The 22,679-nt window shown below is 38.6% G+C and overlaps 1 protein-coding gene across 7 annotated transcripts in view; it reads right to left on the reverse strand.

Annotated features, from left to right (window-relative positions):
* Positions 1 to 674: 674 nt before the first annotated feature.
* daam2 (dishevelled associated activator of morphogenesis 2) overlaps positions 675 to 22,679 on the reverse strand; it is a 135,814-nt gene continuing 113,809 nt past the window's right edge. For 6 of the 7 annotated variants that reach the window (XM_038292713.1, XM_038292715.1, XM_038292714.1 and 3 more), the window contains 10 exons: positions 22,299 to 22,405; positions 18,978 to 19,062; positions 18,274 to 18,380; positions 14,996 to 15,084; positions 10,531 to 10,699; positions 7,603 to 7,710; positions 7,396 to 7,456; positions 7,009 to 7,140; positions 2,533 to 2,703; positions 2,239 to 2,451 (listed from right to left, as the gene is read on the reverse strand). In XM_038292713.1, coding sequence (XP_038148641.1) covers positions 2,239 to 2,451; positions 2,533 to 2,703; positions 7,009 to 7,140; positions 7,396 to 7,456; positions 7,603 to 7,710; positions 10,531 to 10,699; positions 14,996 to 15,084; positions 18,274 to 18,380; positions 18,978 to 19,062; positions 22,299 to 22,405 — 1,242 coding nt within the window. Of the gene's footprint in view, positions 2,452 to 2,532; positions 2,704 to 7,008; positions 7,141 to 7,395; positions 7,457 to 7,602; positions 7,711 to 10,530; positions 10,700 to 14,995; positions 15,085 to 18,273; positions 18,381 to 18,977; positions 19,063 to 22,298; positions 22,406 to 22,679 lie in introns of all 7 variants that reach the window. The other variant, XM_038292716.1, reaches the window with a different exon arrangement.

Genomic DNA, 22,679 nt, shown 5'->3' on the forward strand with positions numbered 1-22,679 from the left:
GGCGATTGTTTAGTACCTGGAGTTGGCATCATATACAAATCAACTGCATCATCTTTGACCACAAGATGGCGCCAGTTCTTCTTGACCTGTAGTTATTTTGAAAGCCTTTAAAAATAAATTCTGAAAGACACAAGAACTAAAACACAGAGGAATGATTTGTGTAGAAAAAAAAAAAATCTGAGGCACTTATAGGTGAACAATTACAAATAATCAGCAGATGTGAGAATCTGGGTTAAGGTCTAAATTTAGACTTCTCTTTGTACTTTAACTCATGACTTCTCTTGGATTCCGATAAGCACGGTATGTTATGCGTCTAATATAAATATATGACAACGAATTGTTGAACATATAATTTAACCGTTGCTATGGAAACAGCTGTTTCAATTATGAAAACTAAATCAGCATGTCTTTGGCAAAGTCTTCAGCCCGTCTGAAATGAAAGGAGTTCAAATGTCTTAGTGTTGCACTCTGATTGCAGTCTCTTCAACACCTCTTAAACTGGTCCTTACTAGGGATTTACATTTAGATTAATAAATGCTACATTTGATGAGATCTAAACTGGTTTATCTCAGTCAAGGCATTTAGATCTGATTTGACAACTCACAAATATCTTCTACACCTCAACTTTCCCATTAATGACTGCTCCAGAATCACAACCTTGTTTTGTCTCCAACTCTGACAGGTTACCTTTTCTCTAGAAAATGTAAAAAACAGTTAGACCCAGAACTAATTGTTGCAACTTACATGATTCCTGCTGCTGAAAGATTGGAAAAGCTTATGCACATGAAGAAAATGTACACCTAAACTGGACTATCTTAAAAAAAGGATACTTCCTTTTACTTGGCAACCAGCTGCACAAAATAAGCAACTAAAGAATGTTTGGGTCTGGTTGGTGTCCAGTAATTCATACAGGCCCTTTTTAAGTCCTCTATACCCTAATACAACAAGAAAAGCCTCTTTGCAATGTAAAGTTTGACACGGGCATCATAAGCTATCAAAAATGTGTGCGATTCAGGGATAAAACTGCTAATAGCGTCAGATTGGAGCCTTCAGGCTACAAAAAGTGACAATACTGTAAAATGATTAAGAGTGACAATTAAGTGTTTAATGCTTCACGGCCTTCCTTCAACAGCCATTGGCTGGTGTTTATATTTGAGTGTTTGTCAAAAAGAAGCTCAGTGCAAACAAGAAACAATGGAGCGAAAAAGGACATCTACCTCACAATCGTTTAGCACTAAATGTTAAAGAAATTCACTCCAACAGCAATGCATTGTGTGTACAAAATCCCAATATGCCGAAACGTAAAAAAACACTTCTACATCTTTGCAATTAGCTTGTTGCATCTACATATAAATATATATCAATGCCTAACTGCTGAATATTTACTGTCAACACATTTACATTGGTTTTATGTCTCTACTTTGGCACTGCTTCATGCCAGAAAGGTTTTGAAACTGTTTGAAAGTGTAGTTGAGGCTTAGATCTTGTGGCAAAATCATTGTAAGGGTTTCTATTTGAGCAGTTGTTTGTTCCCTGGTTAATTTGTGGGTGGGATCTTCTTGGGGACGCTGTCCAAGGCCTCCTGTAGGAATCCATTGTTATGAAGCAGGAGATTTCTTGACTTCATACCCGTTGACTTATCATCTGAAGTTTGCGAAGACAGGTCCATTCTGTGGCTATAAAATCTTGTTTTCCTGATTGAAGAAGCACCAAGACTGAGGGCGTAATGGCTTAAATCTCCTTTATCTCTCTTTTGTATTTTGATTCAATCTGCCAAACTTCACCAGTTTCAAAACTTTCCTTTTGGCGTCTAAGTACGAGGTGACTGTAGAGAGTTCTGATCCCGGTAACCACACTTCAGCACCATAGAGCTTTTTAGATGAACAGAGAGGGTTTGAGAGGAAGAGCAGGAGTGATCAACAAGAGGAACCTGAAGCACAGTGTTAAATAGAAAGTCAAATGAAGTGGGACAATGTGTCACAGTGGTCTGTCCATCCATCCGTCCATCCAAACTGCAGGGACAGACTGGTTGGAACATCTTTAGAAGATCAATCTGAAGAGAGTGTTTTTTTTTTTGACACACCATGTCTCTACAAGTCCAGTCCAGCTGTTACTAACATCTGTTCCAATGGAAGCCATGACAGTTAGAAGATCTGGGCTAAACTTGATCTCCGCCATGGCGTATTTGAGATTTTTTGAAAGAGTTTTGCCTTTTAAATCTACTTCCATTTTCCAGCCTTAGTAGTTCACCTTGGTGACGGCTCTCTCCCGGCCACCACCTTCCACTAGCTGGTTGACGGAGCGCTTTCGGTTTCGCTTGAACTTGTTAAGGTCCTTGTCAAAGACTTCGCCGGAGCGTAATGCAGAGACAAGGTCGTCAAACTCTCCGCCAACCTCCTCCGTGGCCCCGCCCTTCTTTGCCCGCCGTTCACGCTCCCTCTGCTCCTTCAGCTGGAGAAAGATAGAAACGGTTATTGCTGAGAAAAAGCTAGAATAAATATAGTCAGCCGTAGTTTCTTAGGAGTATCTCACCATGGCCTCCATCCGTGCCCTCCTCTCTTCTTCATCCTTGCGCCGCTGCATGTTTTCCAGGTCCTGCCGAGCTTCACTAAATGACTGCAAGAAGGTATCAAAGATCCCAAAGAAATCATCGGGCTGCATCCTTCCTTCTTCTTCCCCAAAGTGCTTTAGAGATTTGGCAAACTACAAAGAAAAAAAAATATAGAGAGTGACATTAGAATAGATGCATGGGCTGTATCTTATAAAATGACCCAGTTCTTCTAGAAACAAACCAAATGGTCATGCATATGCATGCCCACTCAAATAAATTTTGCCAGTATGTGCAAATAAAAAAAAAAAATCTTAAGAGCTAAAGGAACACACACAGTGTAGCAGGGCTGCATCATTTGACCACCGTATGTCCACACAGTCACGTTCCAAGCTGTTCAGTGCTTGGTGCCAGGGCGCTGCCTGTAGCCAAGCATTCCTACACAGTCGGCTCTGTTCTGCACTACACATACATCCATAATTAGAAAGAACTTTGGTCCACTATTTTTCTGATTTATAGCTTTATAAGCCACAGAGAGAGATACATTTTTAAATACATATAAAGTAAATGCTTTCTTGATATCTTAACTACACTAAATGAGCATTTAAGAAGTTCTGGAAGTAATTTTGCCAGAAAAATCACAAAATCTCTCGTTTGTAACAGTCTCATTTTCTGTATGTGGTCTCAACACTATGTTACAAAACGCAGTTGCTCTTTCTAAAAAGGCTAAACCATCCTGTCATTATGGGCCGGGTGTCCATGACAACCCCACCATCATCCCTCCTCTATGTATGTAATTATGTATCTGGTCAAAAGTGTTTCCTCTGGTCCCCCTCGGGGTGTGAGCTAACTGGATAAACAGAAACATCCAATAAAGGAATATGATTTTCTCAGTGACGACAAAACAAAAACACAGCAAAACGTTGTCGTCCTGCACTCTTGCAGCATTGGAGACAAACTCACATTTGAGGATGTGTTAAAGTATTATAGGAAAACCCAGATGGAGAAAAAAAATATTGTTCTAACATTTGTAAAATGCTTGCATTATACTTAAAAAAAAGTTGTCTATTAAAAGTTAATTAGATCTATAAAGGTTGATCTAAACTTTCATAAAACAAACAAATTAAAGTTTGGCTTGATTTATTCTGAGTGCAAAGCAAAATATCTACGTATATTTTTAAAAGCTTAAATTTAGGTGTCTTATATAAATTTTGGGCAGATTTGCTTCTCTTTCATTCTCTTGCTTTAATAGATTAGTATCATTATTCATCTAAATAAATATTTGTTTTTAGCATGCAAACATTTTCAGAATATTTGTACATGTTATAACCTCCCTTACCCCCCAAAAAAACTATATAGATAAATATTGTTCATGTAGTTTTTTTTAAACCAAACAGCTGGCATACAGGTGAATTAAAATGATTAATAGCTGCCACAAACTTTATGTTTGAGTGACTTAGAAAAGCAGATAAACAGCGTGCTCTCTTGAGAAATTAATTAATTGTTAAGCTTCTTGTTGCTTAATTGTTAAGATATCATTAACAAATAATATTATCATATATAATAACTGCAAGGACTCTTGATCTTTAGAATTTTGCCAAAAGAAGTTTGGGAATTGGTGCCCAAATCTGGACATCTATAGGTGTATAATTTTGGCTCTTAGGTATTGTTTTCGGTTTGAATTGTTGATAATGGACTTTTGATTTTAATTTAATAAAATCTTATATTAACTTTTAAAACCTCTTAGTAATTCCATGACCCCTGGAAAAAATGGGCATCATTTCGAAGAGCAATTGCGACTAAGCTTAAATATTTTAAGTGAAGTTGACCGAGTTGATTAATAAACTATGATAAACTAGAGGAAATTGGACAACAGATCTTAAATCTGACTCTCTGATTATTATAAAGTAATAATAATAAAGAATATATTTGAGATGGACAAAACAGACAGTTGATTTTTTTTACTTGCACAGCTTTACACGGTACAATGTATACAATAAATACAAATGTAAAGAGGTAAGTATTTGAAAGACTGCATCCACTTAGACTTGACTCCTATTATTTTATTAGAAGCTGATACTTTGGTTGCTGTACTCGCCTTTGATCATGTAAACAAAAGATTAACATCAATAACCATTACATATAAGTCAACTGAGTGTAATAGAATTAGGCTATAGGTTACATAAAACATATTTCACATGGCTAACAAGTACAGCCTCTCAATCTGTAAGCTTTCCTCTAATAGTTGTAAATTTTGTGAATTAATTACCAAAATTATCAATTTTTTGGCACATCTCCCTGTAATATTTAGGCCAAACTATTAGACGCCTTAGGAACCCAACTTGCTTGGTCTTCTGGTGCTGCACTCTCCTAACTCCATGGCTCTGCTTGTTTCTTTTGCAGACTCATGCATCTGTTGCCATGGAGATTTATTAGCCTCAGCAGGCTGATCTGTTTGGCTATCCTCCGCCTTCCTAAAAACCAAACACACATCCTGACATCCATATTTGTAGAGTATTCCAGTGGAAATCCAGCCGGCCGTCAGAGGATCCTGACAAACACCCACTTACCAACCACACAGACATACACAGCTGTGTGTTTGGAGACTGGGCCGGCGAACACAGGTTCTTTTGTTTTACCACACTGACTGGTGCCCTATTCTTCCCAGTTAGTCTCCCATGACGTCCAAACTATTTTCCCTCCAATTTTCACTCCTCATTGAGCAAATAATTAACCAGAAGGGAGGCTCTACATGAAACCCCTAGGCCTGGTCTACTTTCTTTTTCTCCATCTGTCTTGCAACCTGTTGACTGTTCTGAGAAAAACAGCTGTTCAGGTCTTCAACGCTGTCATTAAATAGAGAGGATAGATGAACTACTACAATGCAAAGTCTGTGCTAAAGAAAAAGGGTGTAAGATTTAGAAGCATTGGGCTAAATGTGAACTGGCACAGCATCATCTTGCAAATTAACTATGTTCCCATAAATCTTTTCAACACAGTCTTACTCCAACATTCCCTCAGTCCCACTGACGTCTTCAGCTGACACACTTTCTACCATACACCAGCGGAGTTCAAAAGGCCAGTTGTTCCACTTGTAAATGCAAGGGGAGCGGATTTAAAAGACTAACTCAAAGACACACAGAGAGGACATAAGAGGGGGATTCCTGGCTAATCTTTCAATTTGGGTTTTCCAAGCCGGACTAAAATCGTACCACCGGATTCAGAGGGATGTCCAGAGGCTTTACGGTTCTCAGATTACACGTTTTCGCTTTATTCCTCCAGTTGTCAGACACAGGGGTGGGTGGAAGAGGATGACTAGCTTTGGATGTATAAAAGCCATCCACCTGGACGTTTAACCATACACTTGTTTCTTAAACTCAATACGCTTGGTGATGTATAATCATCCGTTTTCCACCACGCTTTATCACCTAGATGGGTCTATCTCCAGCTGTCTACGGGCGGGAAGTGGGGTACGCCCTGGACGGGTCGCCAGTCCATCGCAGGACAACACAGAGACAGACAGGACAAACAAGCATTCACGCACACATTCACACCTAATGCTGGGCATACACTGTGCAATTTTTGCCCTTTTCAGGAAGATTTTCCAGTTGTGTGAGAATTCTTCGGTCGGCCCGTCTTTCAGCCTGATCTTGCGTCGTGTACCGTGTAGTGTACAGGGGATAACGAGGGGGCGATTAGCCTCTCATGACCACCTTTCGATCAGGAAACATGAGGTCGTGGATAAATTGCTCAGTGGGCATTCGAAAACAAGGATTCTTCTTCTTCCTCTGAGATGAAAACACAGAAGCATGGCAGGGGTGCGAGTGAAACTGAGTTCTTTCTGTAAAATTTACAGACCGTAGTAGCTACTTCTCCTCAGCCATGTCTTTGTTCAAATACGTCTTCGCCTTTTCTTTTCGGGGCTTTTAGCACAAAATTGCACAAATTGCCAAGGCAGTGCGTTTCACTCTAGTGAGCTTCATATTCTTCTTCTACTCATATGGCCTCCGGATAGACGACTCCAAGTAGTACCATCTCACTGCGGAGAGCGTCGAGCCGCACAGTTTTAGAACGTGCATCATGATCTGTGAACTCACACTGTATGACGAAACCCTTTGGTTTAGTCATAAAGTGTGAGCTATAGTTGCGTGCAATGATTGAAAAAAAAAAAATCGCACAGTGTTTGCCCAGCTTTAGGAGAATTTAGAGAAGCCAATTAACCTAACAGTCATGTTTTTGGACGATGGGAGTAAGCCGGAGTACCTGGAGAAAACCCACCCATGCTCAGGGAGAGGATAGTAAACTCCATGCAGAAAGACGCCGGGCCGGGAATCGAACCCGGGACCTACTTACTGCAAGGCAAGTAGGTAGGTAAACTAAGGTTTCCAATAAACTTACATAAAAAGAGAACTGATGACATCTCTTCATGCAAGTTTGAACATAGAAAGTTGAAGGGTTACCTTTTCCTTGGCTTCACTAAGCTGATCCTCCAGTTCAGAGAAACTAAACCCAGCCACAGTGATGAAGTCACCGATCACAGCCACAAACTTGTCGCCACGTTCCCTCGTCCTGCTCTGCTGGTAGTGCAGCTCCTGGTGGGAAGCGACACGGACACAAGCTGTGAAAAATTCAGTTTGAAAGCTGCTCACTGTAAGTTCACCAAAGGCTGAAATACTTTTTTTTTTTTTAGCCTTCTGTCTGTGTGGCACAGCCCTGCTGTCGAGCTCCGAACATTACCAGCATTTAAACACCTCAGCAAGCTGTTCATCTCTGTTTCGGCTCGAAAACATAATTACAGGCAGAAGAACCAGCGGGAAGGAGAAGAAATATAATGCAACACAACTCACCGCCTCTAGAGCCTTCAGCCCGCTTTTGATGTTGTGCACTTCTTTTTCCAACTCTGACAAACTGAGGAGTGAGAAAGATTAACAAATGTTTGCTGTTATTAATCATTCACTCTATAAATCAAATCATCCTTCAGAGCACAGCTGGCTCTGTTGGTATTATTAACTACAGTGAGTTCAATCTGAATCTCAAGGTTTCTGTATGCTTACTTGACTTTGGCCGCCTCAGGCACGCTCCTGAGGTCTTCCTGGATGTACAGCGTGTCGGGGTAGTTCTTCTCGAAAATCATGATCAAGTAGTGCAACATGGTGATATTCCTGTCACATCAAACCAGTGTTTTATTACATAGAATTTTACATATTATACTTTCTCCTGTCTATAAAGATACCAATACTTTCTTACTGTCTTTTAACTCTGTACTTCAAAGACAATTAAAAACACTGCACTGAAAGCAGGTAGCCAGGAAACTTTAAGCAAGATTAATGGAAAAAAAAGTATTTTTGAGTTATGAAAAATTTATCACACCAACAATCCTGCATCAAATATATTCAATGGCTAATGTACAGTTATTCCTTATACTTTTAAAAACTCTTAAAACTTTGCTTTAAGTATCTTTTAAATAAATAGTAGAAAATGTGATTAATATTTTATAAACATGTGCAGGTTCATAGTGTCTATGTCCTGACTCACCACTCACCATGTTTAATGACGACTGTTTTCTATTATGTGCATTAATGTCTAATGTTGATGGTTTACTGGTTTACCGTAGAAGTTCTGACAGCAATCGCTACTGAACATCGCTGACGTTAACTTCTTTATGGGTACATTATTCATATATGGAAAAGTTTGCGCCTTTTTGCGTTTGATGCAAATGTTTTTCACATCTGTGTTTTTGTTTATGCATTTAGCAGATGCTTTTATCCAAAACGACTTAAATTAAAGACACAATTTTATCTTATAAATATGACAATAAGTTCCCTAGATGAAAAATCCCCAGTTAAAATCAGTGGGGAAAGCAAAGAGGGACAGAGAGGGAAGTGCAGAAAGAGAAGGTGAGAACATGATACTTTTAAGCAAGACTATATGGCACATTTAGTGATTTAGTACTTAATTTAAAAAAAAGTTGGATGTTGGGAGGACCGTCGCAACCAGCGGACCTCTGAGGCTAATTTTAGCCTGTCTACAGCAGCCCTCTCTCGGCATAGCCATGTGTGAAGAAACGCTGGCTCTGATGCAGAGTTTTTTTTATTTTATTTGGTGAAATTTTCATTTGATTTGTGTTTATCTGACTGTGTTCATTATTATTCCACCACTAAATGAACAAAGTAAGAAGTAGAGACTATTAATAACAGTAGGTGAAATGCAGCTCCAGACGAGCCGAGCATGTGGTGACGTCACAAGTCCACACTTTCCTGTGTTATCTAATCAACATACTTGTCGAGGACACAAGTCCGAACTCCGGTTCTTGTGAATTGAAAAAAAAAAACCTGGCCCGAGTAGTCTAGGGTTAAAGGAGTGCGCTGCACTGCAATCAGACCTCGACCGCACATATCTTGGTTGTGCATCAGCACACTGTGTCCTTAAACAATGTGAGGACTGAGTCTGGCTTTGTTTAGCATTTAATCCAGATCTGGATCAGACTCCAGATTTAGCATCCGTATAGAGGTTTTAGTAGCCATAGTAAATAATCTATCGTATGGAGCAAACTATGCATCTCTGATTTAAAAACTGTTGGTCTGAGAAACATGGTCTGTATATATTTTACTTTTATTTTGAACATAAATCATGTTAATCTAGTAAATAGAGCTTTCGTTGTTCCTCATTTGGTTGGATTCTTATTATTAATCTACACAGGATGTATTTCTAAAGTTTCTGAGGATTTTAGCGTGCAGGTGGCTCAATGCAGAACACAGTAACTGAGTAGCTAAAAGAAAAGCTTTAGGCCTACTACTAATTTTAATTGGTGCAAACATGTAGTATGTTTTAAGGATTAGTATAGAATGTGAAAAGGCATTTTAAATATTAACCAGCATAGTGTAATTTAAAATAATTGATAGAGTCAAATTAATATAACTGCATGCTGCATTTTAACTATGATGCGTAGGCTCTGCCAGAAAAGAATGCATCGATCTGTGAAGAATGTTGATCTGAGAAGAACATTGATTGTGCCAGACCAGCTTCAATTTCCAAAAAATAAAATACAGCGGTGACATGCTCTAAAAACCTCTTACATTTAATGCAACATTTGCTTCAAATTATCAAGACTACTTGTTTTTTTTCTGTCTGTGTATAAATTGTTGTCAGGTTACCATAGCAACACATCTCTAAATAGCAGCTAGGCCCTCAGGAAGTGACATGATAATTACAAAAATGGCATGGATCTGAATACATCAATGCTCTCAGGTATACTCATGAATATACTGTGCCCAGGGTTGTATTGTATAAAGTTTCATATGCAGGATCCAAACCTCTTTTAGTACCAGAGTGCACAGAAGAATTAGGTCAGAGAGGCAGTGGAACGCTGAGCTTCACTTCATCTCCCCGTTTCTATAAAGATGCATCCGAGTCGCTTATATCCAGGCCAATAGCTCCTGTTTCTGTGGCAACATCAACTGTACCGACAACATCTCATTGTAAAGAGAGGAGAACTCCCACATGTCTTCACTGTGCTGGAGCAGTTTTATGTTTTTCTGTCAGTTTCTTTCAAACCTCTGATGTTGTCTTTTGGGGAAAAGAATGAACGGTGGATAAATGTGTGAGCAAAGTGTGTGGAGGTGCTAGGAGAGCAGAGACACAGTATAGTTTCTAAACTGTTTAAATTTTCCAATAAAGGTTTAAAATGTTGTTTTTTAGTTATTTAAATAAGGATTTTAATGGTATACTTTTATGGGAGGCTTAAACTTCACAATTGTTCTTTAGATTTATTTTGTACTATTAGCCTGTATTTTATGTTTTGATGGTGTTCCTGATATTGTTTATTGCAAAGCATTCTTCATTAATCAGGATGGAAAAATACTAGAATAATATTTCCTGCCTTGTCCTTATTCTTGAAATTATATTGAAACTCAAGTTTAGGTCAACTGAAATGTTAATTTTTTTATTAGCGATTGAGGAAATCCTCCTCCTCCATGGCCTACCTGTCTATGCTCGACTTGGTGTCAACGATCTTGTTCAGACTGGAGACCTTGAATCCAAAGGCGTTCCCCCGCTGGCCTTTATTCATGAAGTTTCCAAAGGCCAGCACCACCTCCAGGACCTGAGTCAGACGCTTGCTCCGGACCACTTCTACAGAGGCATTGAGGATGGCTACAGGAAAACAGAAAGAGGAAAACCAGCTGCTGAGATCATAGTTTAAACTTGTTCAACTTTGGATATTACATAACAAACTGGGCTTCAATTATTCCTTCCCCTCTGTTAATTTACTCAAACACCACAGAGACACAGGAACTCCAAATTCCACCCTGTGTTCCCCCAGAATTTCCTTTATTTTAACGTCATCGACGATGAGTGATCGGTGTTCTCCGCAAAAACTGGGCGGCTTGGTGCTAAATGCATCCCATCTTTCCATCCGTCAGTAAAAACAGCAGGGGAGGAAAGGAATATACCGAACACGAGCCAACAGTGTCCGTTTTATTTCCCCTGAGGACAGACTGTCTGGCGAAGTGCAGGTGGTTCCCCATTTCCACAGAGGGAACTATGAGTGTGACTGAGAAAATCATTAGCAAACATCATATTGTTATGGTTACACTTTCTTTGTGCTGTGATTGAGCATGGGAACTGTTCGTCTGGCTCCAGCTGATGGAGCTTTCTTCTTCTGATGCTCCCATTGAGCAGGCTGGGTGGTCTGCAGACTTACAGTCTAATCTGCAGTATGTGACAAAGTTACATGAATAATAAAACCAGATTCTTTTTTACTGTGGACATCGATGGCCGGTGCGGTCAGGGGGAGTATTTTGGATCCAAAAACAGCAATTGTAGAGGTTTCTTTTTCCGCGCCAGCACAGAGCGAGATGTATGTCAGAATATATTACCCTGACCTCAGACCAGAAGGAATCGAGTTTCTGACAAGAAATGCTGCAGCACAAACAGGAATGAACTGTCAGTGCAAATAAAACTGCTGACAATAATACTGTGATGTTCTCATCAAAGCAACCCTAGCTCTGAAAGCTACAGCTCCATACTGGAAAGCTCCCCCCGACATCTTTGAAGTGAGATTCAGGGTTCACAAGATGATGCTGTCCTCTCCGAACATGAGCCAGCTTTCCAAAACAGCCTCCGTGGTAACAAGGATGCTGGCAAGGGGAGGGGAACAATGCATAAAAGCAAAATATAGCTAACCAGTATGCACTCACACATGCATATACTAACTGGACTACTTGAATGAAAAGCTCATTGCCCCATAATATACGTTCAGACTCATGATATAATTTTGAATTTTTCTTTTCTGCTCACAAGTAGCAGAAAGTTATGAAAATATATTCTGTTGGAAAGTTGGGCCACAAATGAAATGACAGCTGCATTATTTTCCACTGTAAACCCACACTGAGGTCTCATTCTAACCACCACCTTAGGAGAGTGTTCACATCCCCTTACTTGTTTAAATTCCATGAATTTACAACCGTAAAATTTATAGTAGATGAGGATCATCACCTCCAAATCCGAGGCCATAGTTCTCCACCGGAGAAAGGTGGACTCCCCTCTTCAGGTTGGTGGAGAGTCCTTGTCTCAAGTGGAGGAGTTCAAGTATCTCGGGGTCTTGTTCACGAGTGAGGGACGGATGAAGCGTAAGATTGATAGACGGATTCGTTATGCATCAGCAGTGATGTGGTCACTGTATCGGATTGTTGTAGGGAAGAGGGAGCTGAGTCTGGGTTAAAACTCGGTTTAACGATCGATCTACGCTCCCTCTACGCTCACCTATGGTCATGAGATCTGGGTAATGACAGAAAGGACAAGATCACGAATACAAGCGACCGAAATGAGCTTCCTTCAGATGGTAGCTGAGCGCACCCTTCGAGATCGGGCGAGGAGCTCAGTTACCCAGGAGGAGCTTAGAGTAGAGTCATTGCTCCTCCACATCGAAAGGAGCCAGCTGAGGTGGCTCGGGTATCTGTTTCGGATGCACCTGGTCGCCTCTCTCAGGAGGTGTTCCAGGAATGTCCCATTGGGAGGAGTCCTCGTGAAAGGCCCAGGACACGCTGGAGGGACTATGTCTCTGAGCTGGGGTCCCCCCAGAGCAGCTAAAGGAGGTGTGTGTTGATCGGGAATTCTGGGCATCTTTGCTAAGACTGCTACCTCTGGGTCCCGGATAAGTGGAAGAAAATGGATGGATTGAAATTTTTTTTAATGCAAAACTATGTATTATTAATCGGCAAGGCAGTTAACATAAAGCTGCCCTAAAAAGAATCTCTGTTAAACCTAAAATGCATTCTGTACTTCCGAGCTTCTACCATAGGCACACAGTTTATTGAAATGTTTATTGATTGTTTATGTCTCCACACAATGTTTGTTGTTTGTTTTTTAGACACACCTACATGTGAAAAAATCTGTCTGGTTTACCAGACTGTCTTGAAACAGATCAAGAAGAGCCTCTTACTGAAGACACTGTTGTTTTTTAACAATCTTCTGAAGATGATGCTCACTGTTGTCCATAATCTTCTTCACTTTATGGAGAATTCTTCTTTGTGAAATAATCTCCAGAGGTTGTAGAGGAGGACTTTTTTATTAGCGTGTCGAGGTTTTTAAGTAATTTGCTCTGATGCTGTTACCCCAGAAGATCTACAGTATAAGTCTCCAAAACATTCGTATGGAAGATGTTTAGCATCTCGCTGCAAACACTGAAGGACCTAAGCTTCCTTAGGAAGGACAATCTGCTCTGTCCTTTCTTGTAGACAGCTTCATACTTATGTCTCTAGTTAAATTTATTGTCTAGATGAACACCAAGGTATTTATAGTCCTCCACCACCTCTATTTGTTCTCCCATGATGTTAATAGGTTTCATTCAACTTGTTCCTGTTTCTTCTGAATTATACAATCATCTCCCTGTTTTGTTGACATTTAGGATCGTATGAATATTTTTGCACCATTTCACAAAGCAACTTCACCAGCTCCCTTTACTCCGCTTCTTGTTAATCTTTGATGCACCCAATGACTGGAGAGTATTCCTGCAGATGACCGCAGTCTGCATTGGACTGGAAGTCAGAGGTGTTCAGAAATTCTGGTTAAGTGTCTCCATAGATCCAGCTTAGTTGGAATTGTACAGACAGTTGCAGAGAATAGCAAGTGGCTATCCAGGCCCTATTCCTTTCTTTCTTTCCTAATGCAATGGACATCATAGAACCCTTTTTTCCCATCAGAACAGATGCTAAGGTTTTTTTTGGCATGCATTTGTATCTAGCCACTGCGTGTAATTCCATTTCTAAATAAACCCAGTTTTTTTTTTTTAGGGTTTCTTAGAGGACAATAACAGATTAACAACTTTATAAAGCAGACAGGTCAAGGATAAGGCTGTGAAGATTTTTGAGTTAGATGATACAAAAATATCCCAAGCTTTAAAAATCTCACAGAAACAGAATCACACATTAATCAAAAATAGGGAGAGTATGGCATAATGATAAACCTACTAAGACATGGCTGTTCGCCTGAACTGACAGGCTGTAGAGGGAGAATTAATCAGAGAATCAGAGACCAAAGTAACCATGACTGCAGAGATCCACGGCTCAGGTGGAATAAAATGTGATGAAGTGCAGAAATCTGACAGATTGTTAAATTATTGAGAGAAAGCCATAAGATGACCTGCTTGCTACATGTTTTATAGTGGTCACAACAAAGATGGGTGCTATAGTCAAAGGAGAACTTCTTCTTTTAAAAACAGGCCAAAAGCTATTTTTGTAAACCAAAAAAATAAAACTAACTCTGCAAAACACTCTTAACCTGCCCTCCCCACCAGTAGATAAATCTGTGGCAGCACCAGACTTGTTGACTGGGATCCGAGTTGATTATTGGTGCTCGGTTCTGCCCATTGTACCAAAAGTACGGTGATAATGCAGCCCTCCAAGTGTTGATTCCTTCCAGCTTTTCATGTAAACTGCCTCCTTAAATGATACCAGACTTAATTTATTTTAACATCTATGTGTTTGCTCTTTCTCAGCAAAGGCTTGAGATGAACCAAACCTGAAAACATAAATCACTGCTAATCGCTTTGAAATGCTGTGCTGTTTAGATTTGTATCCAAGTGGATCCTGACATTCTGCGATTTCATGCACATCTAGAAAGAACAATCTCAAGCAGTTTTTGTGCAGCTGTAGTTTGATGGTCCAGATGCTGCAGGAGTTTTCCAACAACTGCACCGCTTTGAGAAACGATGGGAAAGATCTGGCTTTAATCGGGTTTGATTGTAAAGATATCAGCAGCTCAGCAGCTGAATATTTAAAAGAATTTTAATTTGATATGTTAAAATCTTTCAACCATTTCAGCTTAGAATAAATATGAGAAACAACAATCAGCTTATTTTAGAAATATGCTCCATTCTACATGATAACCACAGAGACACTACCTTAGAGTTATGTTCAAGAACCAGTGAACTATCGTGTTTGTCCTTACCTTCAACCTTAGGCTTGGTTTCAGCTAAACGCTCTGCAAACTTCTTCTTAAAGAAAAGAGCCTGTATTCTCTGCTGGTAGTGGTCGATTCTGATGAGGAGAACAAAGACATGAGAGGAGGAGACAAACAGAATAAAACGGGTCAGTTACATTTGTCTTTAGGGGAGCAAGACTTCAAAGGTAGGAGTCATTGGCTTGTGCAAAAGCCCCTTTCTCACTTTACACAGTTTACAAAAGCATGCACAGAGCTCCTGTCAAAAGGAAGAGATGACAAATGGGCCAAGGAGACTTTTAAAGAGGGACAGAACATATTAAATAGCAAAAAAAAAGAACACCTGCTGTGTTTCTCTGACCGCAGAATGCAGTCAAGGAAAAAAAAGTGGACAAGGATATAGTTCCCTGAATTATCTTCATCTTTATACCATCTAACCGCAGCTCTTCCAGGACGGGTTTGATCAATTACAAAATCTAAACATCTAAACTAAACATTAATAACTCTATTATTAAATTACTATTAAATCATGATTAAAATAGCCACAAGTAAAGCCATTTTTTAACTGTGCTTGCAAACAGGCTCCCACAGTATGATCCGTACATATTTAGACTAATCCCCCTTAAAAAAGGTTGAACAAATTTTGCTTTAGAACGGAGGTCTTCAACAAGGGGTTCGAGAACCCTAGGGGGTCCATGGAGGTCCTGCATGGGGGGTCGCAAAAGTTTTGGTTTAGACTTTAGTTTAGACTCCAATTTTTTCCATTCATTGAAATTTCTTTAAATTCACATTAACATGAATTCAACAGACTGTAGTGAACAGATAAATGGAGGCAGAAGATGTCTTTCAGTCATCAATGCACACATTCAGCGACACACAGGAGCTCTTTTAAGCTGGGCACCATTTCATTCACAACACCTGTCCCATCAACCAGGAATCTGAGTCTGAAATAATTAAATAATCTCAGGTCAAAATTACTTTCGTTACAATACTCCATCTGTACAGGTGCTGGTCATAAAATTAGAATATCATGAAAAAGTAGATTGATTTCAGTAATTCCATTTAAAAAGTGAAACTTGTATATTATATTCATACATTACATACAAACTCATATATTTCAGATGTTTATTTTGTTTAATTTTGATGATTACAAATGACAACAAATGAAAATCTCAAATTCATCATATCAGAAAATTAGAATATTGTGAAAAGGTTCAAAATTGATGGCCCCTGGTGCCACACTCTAATCAGCTAATTAACTCAAACCACCTGCAAAAGCCTTTAAATGGTCTTTCAGTCTAGTTCTATAGGCTACACAATCATGGGGAAGACTGCTGACTTGACAGTTGTCCAAAAGACGACCATCGACACCTTGCACAAGGAGGGCAAGACACAAAAGGTCATCGCTAAAGAGGCTGGCTGTTCACAGAGCTCAGTGTCCAAGCACATTAATAGAGAGGCGAAGGGAAGGAAAAGATGTGGTCGAAAAAAGTGTATAAGCAAGAGAGATAACCACACCCTGGAGAGGATTGTGAAACAAAACCCATTCAAAAATGTGGCGGAGATTCACAAAGAGTGGGCTGCAGCTGGAGTGAGTGCTTCAAGAACCACCACACACAGACGTATGAAAGACATGGGTTTCTGCTGTCGCATTCCTTGTGTCAAGCCACTCTTGAACCACAGACAGCGTCAGAAGCGTCTTGCCTGGGCTAAAGAGAAACAGGACTGGACTGCTGGTGAGTGGTCCAAAGTCATGTTCTCTGATGAAAGTAAATTTTGCATTTCCTTTGGAAATCAAGGTCCCAGAGTCTGGAGGAAAAGAAGAGAGGCACTTCATCCACGTTGCTTGAAGTCCAGTGTAAAGTTTCCACAGTCAGTGATGGTTTGGGGTGCCATGTCATCTGCTGGTGTTGGTCCATTGTGTTTTCTGAGGTCCAGGGTCAACGCAGCCACATACCAGGAAGTTTTAGAGCACTTCATGCTTCCTGCAGCTGACCAACTTTTTGGAGATGCAGATTTCATTTTCCAACAGGACTTGGCACCTGCACACAGTGCCAAAGCTACCAGTACCTGGTTGAAGGACCATGGTATCCCTGTTCTTAATTGGCCAGCAAACTCTCCTGACCTTAACCCCATAGAAAATCTATGGGGTATTGTGAAGAAGAAGATGCAATACACCAGACCCAACAATTCAGAAGAGCTAAAAGCCACTATTAGAGCAACCTGGGCTATCATAACACCTGAGCAGTGCCACAGACTGATCGACTCCATGCCACGCCGCATTGCTGCAGTAATACAGGCCAAAGGAGGCCCAACTAAATACTGAGTGCTGTACATGCTCATACTTTTCATGTTCATACTTTTCAGTTGGCCAACATTTCTATAAATCCTTTGTTTTTATTGGTCTTCAGTAATATTCTAATTTTCTGATATGATGAATTTGAGATTTTCATTTGTTGTCATTTGTAATCATCAAAATTAAACAAAATAAACATCTGAAATATATGAGTTTGTATGTAATGTATGAATATAATATACAAGTTTCACTTTTTAAATGGAATTACTGAAATCAATCTACTTTTTCATGATATTCTAATTTTATGACCAGCACCTGTAATAGAGGGACTGTAGGACCAGTTTGATATAACATTATTTCATACAACATATATAATCAGGGGATCGCCGCTCCGTCTTGCCATCAGTTTGGGGATCCTTGGCCTGGAAAACATTGAAGACCCCTGATTTAGAAGGCACCATCTAGGATTGAGCAACCACTGTGTCTTCATGAAAGCGTCATTTAAATTATTAAAGGGGGACTGGAAAATAATTTTCCGAAAGTGAAAAAAATGATGGTAGACCTTTTCAGTCTGATTGGATTCTGATTGGTTGCTTCTGTAGGTGCCAAGAACAAGGTGCCAGCTTAGAGGGGACCCTGCTTTTGATCTTCCTAGGGCATAAGACAGGCCGCTTCACTCCTGGTTTAAGTCTCTTCTTACAGTAAGAACCATCTTTTTCTTTGGCTTTTGGCACAATCTGAAAGTTTTCACTTTGTTTTATTCTGTCTGTATTTTGTATTAAATATTTTCTTAATTGCATTGTATTTTATGATTGTGTAAAGCACTTTGGTCGGTGTATAAAGTGCTTTATAAATAAAGTTGGTATGGTATGGTTTCACTCCGCCACATCAGATTTCTGCATTAATTAAAACACCAGTAGGAGCGACAGGAAGTTGGCTGAACATGGAAATCAAAGATGCCCTCTGATTAAAAAAAGCATAGAATATTTACCTGCTCATCTCAAAGAGGAAGCGGTCAGCTCGGGCCATCCTCTCCAGCTCATGTTTGTGCTCTTCTAAAAGATCTATGTCACTTTTCTCAGGGACAAATTTAAGCAGCTGAAAAAGACACAGAAACAATGTTTATTAGAAGAATCAAAGCAGAAGCCTGGACTGCAAAGTTAAAGTTAATCTCACTCAAAATCTTATGAAGACGTGAATCAGTTTCAGTGTTTTTCTTTTCTCCAATAGTGTTCAAATTTCTTTGAGAATTAATTTATTTACTTACATGTCCTCTTTGTTTTAAATTAAACCTTATTTAGTGGCATTAAATACTCTGCATCGTATCAAGCTCTCTACTTACTTTAATAAGATGATGTTTAGGTTTATGTTGTGTTGTTGAAAACTGATTAAAAAAAATTAAAATTTTTAAATTTTTCTTGTTGGAAAAAAAATAATTAATTTTATACCAGTTTGACTGTATACAAATATAACTATAAGCTAAAGAACTTTATAAAACTCAGATTTAAAATAATTGGAGAGTAATCTGTTATTACATTCTAATTTATTTATATAAAAAAAGGGATAATCCAGCTTCACGCTGTCTTTTTTTATATAAATTTGGCAAATCAAAGAACAATTTCTCCTGTTAACTCTCTATTATTTACCAAATGTATTTGGTTGTTATGGTGCCTTTCTTCATGCTGAAAGTCCTACCTGCTCCAACATGTCTTTGGCCAGCTCTTCTCTCTCATCCATTTCTAGTATCGCCCTTCTGATTTCTTCATTTGTCATTTTCAACCTGCAGGGAAGCAAAACTTGGTTTAATGACATTAAATAGAAATAGAAACATGAGTGTCCTGATACCGACACTTTGGGGAAACTTCCTCCTGCTCCCCTCCTGAGAGCCCTGCCAGCTGTTTTTAGCGGTACGCGTGCTGAGCTGCGATCAATACCAGCATTGTCAGTATATGCATCACAGCTGTATTGACCATCTGCTGACCTGCTCTGGGTCAGGCTGTAGCTGCAGGGTCATTTCTTATTGACATGAAACAGAGTGCAGGGAGCGTGCCGCTTTTTTCAGATGCACAATGGACTCAGGAAGCCTGTTTATTGATCTGCTGAGTGAGGTCAGCACTAAACTCTACAGAGGGGGCCCCAGACCGCTGTCACTTGGAGATTTAAATGGGGAACATATTGTCAAGTGGATCTTAAAAGACGGCAGTGGATTCAGCTTCGTGTTAGCGCGACCCCCTTTGAGAAAAAGGTCAACAGATGCATCTTTAATATGAGTCAGTGTTGACACTGATAGCACTTCACTGTTTAACTATTTAACAATGAACTGAATTTTATAAATTTTATCATCATCAATCACTACTTTCAGGAAAAAGAAATACTCGTGGATAAAAGCAGCTGACTTATTGTATGTTATGGCTTACACTGGAAAAATTTCTTAAATTAAGTGTATTTACCCTTAATTTGAGTAGGTAAATGAGATAGTTTGCCAATGGAATGAGTACTGTTACTCTTAAAATAAGATAATTTGATAAAATGCACTTGAAAAAAGACAATTCAATTGTGTTTTCTTATTTCAAATCTAAATAATCGTGTTTCATTGGCAAAATATCTCTTTTATCTACTCAATTCAAGAACAGATGCACTTATTTTAAGACAAAATGACTTATCTAGATTTCCATTTTCTCCAGTCTAAAGAACTGTTCATTGAATATGTGAATTATAAATTAATTTCTTTAAAATTAGCCTATTATCTAAGTACAACAAGAAAAGTCCAAGTGAAGGCTGCAGGGTTTTTTTTTCAGCGGCAGAAGATAAGATTATATCCAGTTTTTAAAAGATTATTGTGATTTTAAATTATTACAAGCAACATGAAAAAATGCAAATTTCATGATTTGGTTTTCTATTTTTATTAAAGACAAACTACCGCATTAAAAAGTTGTAATACACCAAAACAAGTGATGAAAACACTTCTCAATTTATTGGATTCCAAATAATTTCCTCATAATCAATAGAGAAGAGAATTAGGCCTTAAAAGCTTTTATTATTTAAGTTTCTTCAAGGTTTTGAATCCTTATTAATGCATTGAACCACAGCTACAAATTTTAAATTTCATCATAAAAATGCCACAAAAAAATAAGGCTAGCTTTTATTATTTCCTATTTAAAAATGAACCAAAAAGAAAACAGGAGTATCTCTCACACTTTCACTATAGAATAGAGGTTGAAGGTTCTACTACCAAAAATACAACTACAACTAACTCCTTCTAACAATTAAATATAGATAGATAAATATAGATCATATCTGCCCTGAGTTTTTCAAAGTTGTGGAATATCATACAAATCCCTAAAACGGTGGCGTCCAAATTCAGTCCTAAAGGCTCTGCTATCCGCCATGTTGAAATTGCATTTCAAGAAAGAAAAACAGCAACAGCTGATTACAAATCTATGCTAAGCCAAAAGGAACAAGTAAATAACAGCTTCCTCGAAACGTAGAGAGGTACAGTAGAAAGTCATAAGCACCCCCCTCCAAAAACAAAACAACAAAAAAAAACAAAAAAAAAATCTCTCAAGTAAAGTAAATATACTCAAAGAAAGTACTTAAGTACAGTAATCAAGTGTAGTTTACTTTCTACCTCTGGTTAAAAATAAGGACGGGACAGTGAGCTGGAACTGGTCTGATAACACCGCTGACTACAATCTGTCTCGTCTAATAACTGTGCTGTGAAGAAGATGCTTATGGATTTTTATTTGATGTGTTCCAGAGACTCTAGTATAGTTGTAACAACAGAGCCAGCCTTCCTTGTCAGCCTACTGATCTTTCCTGATCCTGAAGCCCATACAGAAGATCACTGCTAAAATAGGACCCTCCATAATAGATCTGCAGCATCTCGCTAAAAACAATAAACGTCTCAAGTTTAATCAAGAAAGACCATCTGCTTTCTGACTCCCTGTAAACGGCTTCATTACATACCAGCTGCAGTTTGTATTAGAGGTAAACCCATAGATGTGTATACTCCTCTGTCACCTCTGCTTCTACTTTAAATATTGAAAAAGTGTCGGATCTAATCCTGTTTCTCCATAAATCCAGTTATCTTATTTGTCTTGTACGGAAGAGGATTTGGGCCACTGAAAAAAAAAAAAGTTAACTGATTATTAAATTTTATTTCAGTTTAACTTGGGAAAAAAGTCATAATTCTGACTTTTTTCTCAGAATTCTGACTTTACTCTCAGAATGCTGACTTTTTTCCCAGAATTCTGACTTTAATCTCAGAATTCTGACTTTTTTCTCAGAATTCAGACTTTTTTTTCCAGAATTCTGACTGACTTCTGACAATAAAAAGAGTCAGAATTCTGAGAAAAAAGTCAGAATTCTGAGATTAAAATCAGAATTCTGAGATTAAAGTCAGAGTTCTGAGATTAAAATCAGAATTCTGACTTTTTCCCATACTATACTGAAAAAAAAAAAAAAAAAAATCAGTTAACTTTTTTTTTTTTTTTTCAGTGTCCCTAATCCTCTTCCGTAGTCTTGTGCATTTTTAAAGTTAAATTATATTTCCCACACCTTATCACAGTATCCTTCAGAAGGGTCCCCTGTTCATGTAGCTCCGCCAGCTGCTGGTCAATGACAGATTTTCTCTGAAGGATAAGATGAGCTGATATTGCTGCAGATTCTTTGGGTAGTTTCATTTTATGCCGATTTGCAGAGGATGATATTTGCATGTCCCTGTTTAATCTTACTTTTAATAACAATTGCAATCAGTTTATTGCTCATCATCTAATGTGTTGCGATACTAACAGTTCATTGTTTATTTTTGCTCCCCTGAGATTCAGCTCAGCAGGACTCCTTTAAATACTTTTAAAATAAAAACATAATTTCATAATTGAAATTTAAGATGGAAAATGTAATCATGATTTTTTTTTAATAGTTATTGAAACAAAAAATAGAAAATAATAATAACAAGAAATTACAGTAATCATGGTTAGTTTTATGCTAAGCAGCTTTTCTAACTGGACCTCTTACTTTGAAAGCAGGATGACACAGTTCTGAGCACGTCTGCCGTCGATGACTGAAAGCTCTTTGACCTTTCGTGTGCTCACATAGATGTCATCCATAGAGCCCGTCTCTTTCTGTAAAAAAAAAAAAAAAAAACAATACAAAAGGGGTCAAGTTTGCAACTTAATTTAATGAATGTTTATCATAAAATCAAAGCATAAAAATGAACACATTCTCTTTATTCCATTTTAACAACTTTAATCAGAGAACAACCCTTTCAGGGATTTAATAAGACAAAACAGAACAGCAGAGGAAAACCTTTGCATCAAGCACAGACTAGAAGAGTTTAGGCTTCGATTAAAGTTAATTACTTTTAGATACAGAGATGGCCTACATAAAGGATCAGAG

The sequence above is a fragment of the Cyprinodon tularosa genome, unplaced genomic scaffold (genome assembly GCF_016077235.1).
Source record: "Cyprinodon tularosa strain WSP-4 unplaced genomic scaffold, ASM1607723v1 ctg316, whole genome shotgun sequence".
Taxonomy (NCBI): domain Eukaryota; kingdom Metazoa; phylum Chordata; class Actinopteri; order Cyprinodontiformes; family Cyprinodontidae; genus Cyprinodon; species Cyprinodon tularosa.